Source organism: Palaemon carinicauda, chromosome 6 (assembly GCF_036898095.1).
Source record: "Palaemon carinicauda isolate YSFRI2023 chromosome 6, ASM3689809v2, whole genome shotgun sequence".
In the NCBI taxonomy this organism is placed as follows: domain Eukaryota; kingdom Metazoa; phylum Arthropoda; class Malacostraca; order Decapoda; family Palaemonidae; genus Palaemon; species Palaemon carinicauda.
This window is the reverse complement of record NC_090730.1, coordinates 157928455-157933454: the sequence shown is the minus strand read 5'-3', so window position 1 is coordinate 157933454 and position 5000 is coordinate 157928455. Positions and strand designations below refer to the sequence as shown.

Here is a 5000-nt window from a genome sequence, read left to right as displayed (position 1 = left end):
GGGACGACGAAGAGCCACTGGTTCTTCGACCCGAAGAGACCGAGCGACCGAGCCTTTGGCGGAAGGACGAGAAGGAATTATAGGAATTATAATATTTTATGATATCCTAAATATAATTTGATGACACACTATAATACAAACTACTGTTCTTTACTATGGGAGTAGAAATACAATGAATGGAGTTGAAATATAATGAATGAGGCTGAAATACAATGAATAAAGTTAAAATACAATTGATGAAGCTGAAATACAATGAATGAAGCTGAAATACAATGAATAAAGTTGAAATACAATGAATGAAGTTGAAATACAATGAATGAAGCTGAAATAAAATGAATGAAGTTGAAATACAATTGATGAAGCTGAAATACAATGAATAAAGTTGAAATACAATTGATGAAGCTGAAATACAATGAATGAAGTTGAAATAAAATGAATGAAGCTGAAATACAATGAATAAAGTTTAAATACAATTGATGAAGCTGAAATATAATGAATTAAGTTGAAATACAATGAAGGAAATTCAAAGTAAAGGACGCAGGTATATATAATTTAGAAAAATACAAATTTCCTTCAAAATTTGTCGTGGTAGGATACATACTGTAGTTTGGGATGGATTCGTACATGAATTTTGTATAATGCAAAGTTCCGTGTGATGTTAAGAATATTATCAGGCAAAATGTTCCGTCTACTCAGAGGATTTGAATTGCAAACTGTACTTTTTACACTGGTCATATATTCTCAGTTATATTATGTATGGGTAGTGACTAGAATAGTGCTAAAGTATACAAGTAAAAATAAGTAATATTGAATTCAGATTATATCACGATGAATATATATATATATATATATATATATATATATATATATATATGTGTGTGTGTGTATATATATATATATATATATACATATATACATACATACATGCATATATATACACATACAATATATGTGTATATATATATATACATATATATGTATATATATATGTATATGTATATATATACATATACATATATATATATGTATATACATGGATATACTGTATATACATATACAGTATATATGTATATGTATATATACACATGCATATATACATATACAGTATATAAGTATGTATATGTATATATATATATATATATATATATATATATATATATATATATATATGTATATGTGTGTGTATTTGTGTGTGTATGTAAATTAAATGTCTGCTCTAGCAAGAATGAAAATTATTCACCATCCAACCAAATTATACAAATTTTCACTGCATTATTACAATTCTCTCCAAAACGAAAAACAGCAGATAAGAGTAGATCTTCTATTAATACAGTAAGGATAAGATAGCATAACTAAAATGAAACGATACAGTTAATAAAAATGCATGTGTATTAACTTACCAAATCTTGTATTTTGATAACCTCTTCCCTGGCAGTGAGCACCAAGAATTGTCTATTCTGCGGTTCGCCTGGCATTGGTCCCAGGGAGGAGAACAGCTTACCTAATCTGTGTTGGAATAGGTAAATGAGGTATTATTATTATCATTTTTAAATCATTTTCATTGTATATATTTAAGCATGTAAAGGCGTGTATATATATATATATATATATATATATATATATATATATATATATACATATATATATATATATATATATATGTATGTATATATATATATATATATATATGTGTGTGTGTGTGTGTGTGCGTCTGTGTGTATGAATATATTTATACATACGTATGTATACATATATTTATAGATGTATATGCGTATATATATGTATATATATCTGTGTATATATATATATATATATATATATATATATATATATATATGTATATATATATATATATATATATATATGTATATATACACTGCATATATCATCATCAGCCGAAACTAGTCCACTGCAGGAAAAAGGCCTCAGACATGTTCTTCCACTCCCATCTGTTTATGATCTTCCTATGCCAGTCTATACCCGCGAATGTTCTTAGCGCGTCAATCCATACTTATATGTATGTATGTATGTATGTATGTATGTATGAATAAACGTACACACAGCATATATATGTAGTTTCAGTAACGAGCTGATTCCCCTGTCAGTGGGTAGATGAATTGTTGATGAACCAATGTGCCACATTCATAATCTCACTTTTCTACATGCCAGGAAACAGCAAATCAATCAAACAATCACTTTTGTACATGCAACCTACAGCTGCAATCTACCCAAAGAAGTATGTATATAGGATTCACGTGTCCCAAAGGCAAACCAAATTACAATATGTTATTAATATTTAATGAGTTACATCAGGGCTTTCATGCTAGTTGGAAGGCATAGAAACCAGGCTCCTTGACGAATTAAGCATTTATCTAGCTACATTCTCTGCTGAGTTTGCTAGAGTTACTAGTGTACGCGACCCGTCATAAATGACGGCAACATATTTCGATAGGCTCACACACAGATTCAACCCTTCCCACCACTCCCGCTTTCCTAACTACCTCTCGGTGTATGCCTTCTCACCAGGGTATGACTGCTCCTCTCCTATCTTAGGGACAGTGATATACCGAGTAGTCGTATGTTTGGCAATACCGATCAGCGTGAAAGGAAATATATGTATTTATATGATTTATATATATATATATATATAGATAGATAGATAGATAGATAGATATGTGTGTGTATTACTTTACCGTTACGCTTAGGAGGAGAGAGGAAGTAGCCATACCTTGTTGAGAGGGGGTGCCCCGAAAGGTACACTCGGAGACCACACACTCCCACAAATTGCCAAACCAGCGGGTTGTAGTTAGGAAAGGGGGCGGGGCTGGGAAGGGCTGAATCTGTGTGTTAGCATGTTAGTGTATATCTATCTAAATATTTTAGCGTTATTTTTGACCGCCCTGGTACACTAGCATAGTATAAAAGCAAAAAGTTACACTTAACAATCATAATTCAATCTCAGACACTTAGAATAATGCCTGGGACAAAATCAATATTTAAGTCAATTTATGGTAAATGGTAACAAAAATGGTAGATAGCAAGTCTCTCTAAACGCTTTTGAAATAAAAATCAGTGTCGCACTTAACGAATTATGTAAATCAATGTTATATACCCCCTTTCTGATTGGGGTTGCCTTAACATTGTGAAAGGGTTTTTTGCTGTGGGCAAGCAGAATAAAGTATCCCACCATCACCAATCCGTAGTGGCTAGCGTGGTGATGAAAATGGCCAAATCCTAGACATGCCTCTGTCCAGAAGTGAAATAGAAACGGGAGCATTTATTGTTGCTGTTGTTGTTGTATACGATGAAATGGATACCTAATCTATTGCAATGGAGAATACCCGAAAATAAGTCCAGGTGCAAAGCCATCTATGAATCCCATCTCATTTACTTTCATATACTGGCTTTACTCTTCGTGATTTACCTTACAGCGAATGCGCATATCTTCCGTCATTACCATGAATCACGCATTCTTTTATTTATTCAACATCACTTTTGCGAATTCCAAGTGTGTCACCTTTGAAGACTACTTAATTTGAGTACGTTTGTTTTGTTTGTTTGTAGAACAACGTTAATATTGAACTAAATGTAAGTTTGTCTTTTAAGAAATCATTATTCATTTCCGTTAATCTTGGGTTATTTATCTTTTTGTTTACTAGGTTGATTTATGAACTTTCAAGAAAATTGGTTTCTTAAGTTGGTGCAATAAGAGGGTGTAAATTATTATTATTATTATTATTATTATCATTATTATTATTATTATTATTATTATTATTAAGTTGGGGCAGTAAGAATGTGTAAATTATCATTATTGTCATTATTATTATTGTTGGTGTTATTATTATTATAATTATTATTACCATAATCATTAAATTGGTGCAATATGAATGTTTCCAACCATCGGTGTCTTCATCCATTATTATTATTATTATTATTATTATTATTATTATTATTATTATTATTATTATTATCATTATTATTATTATTAACATCATCATATACTGCTGATATCATTTAGCACGTGTCTGTCACAACCATCTCTTCGGAATCCAGCTGCCTTCTGTGTGTTCGTTAGTGTGAGTGTGTGTGTGTGTGTGTATAAAAATCCGTGTCTTGATATTATTTTCTCGTCTCGTATGAGTCCAATCATTATTATTCAATGACTGCGGTAAATCACGAATTTTTCCCACACGAATCAATTCATAAACTTCACACTACTCGAAAAGTAATGAGTCAATTGTAAACACGTTTAGAATATTATCTATTTACTAGTGTACACGACCCGTCGAAAATGATAACCAAATATATAGATAGATATGCACGCACACACATATATACACACAGATTCAAGCCCTCTTACACCCTCCCACTTTCCAAAATACAATCCGCTGGTTCGGCATTTGTAGGAGGTTGTGGTTTCCTAGTCTGCCTATCGGGGTACCCCCCTCTCAACAGGGTATGACTACTCTTCTCCCCCTACCCGAGAAGCATTAATCTCACGAGTGCTAAACAACAGTTGTATTTTTTTTTTTTTTTTTTTTTTTTTTTTTGTGAATCCACACACGCACACCTGCATAAGATACAATTGCATGTGTTCGTAGTAATACTGTCCATCAAATGAAAATAAAAACCTTTCTTTTTGATACAGACAGATCTTTACTATTAGTTGCAAGATTTAGGTTTTCGTATTTCACAATATTATGGATACGCTTATTTACAGTCCATTCATTGATGATCTTGCTATGATATTATTATTATTATTATTATTATTATTATTTTTATTATTATTATTATTATTATTATTATTATCAGCCAAGATATAACCCTACTTGGAAAAGCAGGCTGCTGCAAGCCTAAGGGCCCCAACAGAGGAAAATAGTCCAGTGAGGAAAGTAAACAAGGAAATAAACTACAAGAGAAGTAATGAACAATTGAAATAAAATATTTCAAGAACAGTAACAACATTAAGATAAATCTTTCATATATACACTAAAAAAAAA

General features: G+C 31.3%; 1 protein-coding gene across 1 annotated transcript in view; it reads right to left on the bottom strand.

The window, feature by feature from the left end:
- The window catches only part of LOC137642246 (ionotropic receptor 93a-like), a 115002-nt gene that overhangs the window by 78492 nt on the left and 31510 nt on the right, over nucleotides 1–5000 (bottom strand). Inside the window, exons 6-7 of the mRNA XM_068374776.1 lie at nucleotides 1401–1506; nucleotides 1–53 (exon numbers count right to left, since the gene is read on the bottom strand). The exon at nucleotides 1–53 is cut by the window's left edge and continues 115 nt beyond it. Coding sequence (XP_068230877.1) covers nucleotides 1–53; nucleotides 1401–1506 — 159 coding nt within the window. The remainder of the gene's footprint in view (nucleotides 54–1400; nucleotides 1507–5000) is intronic.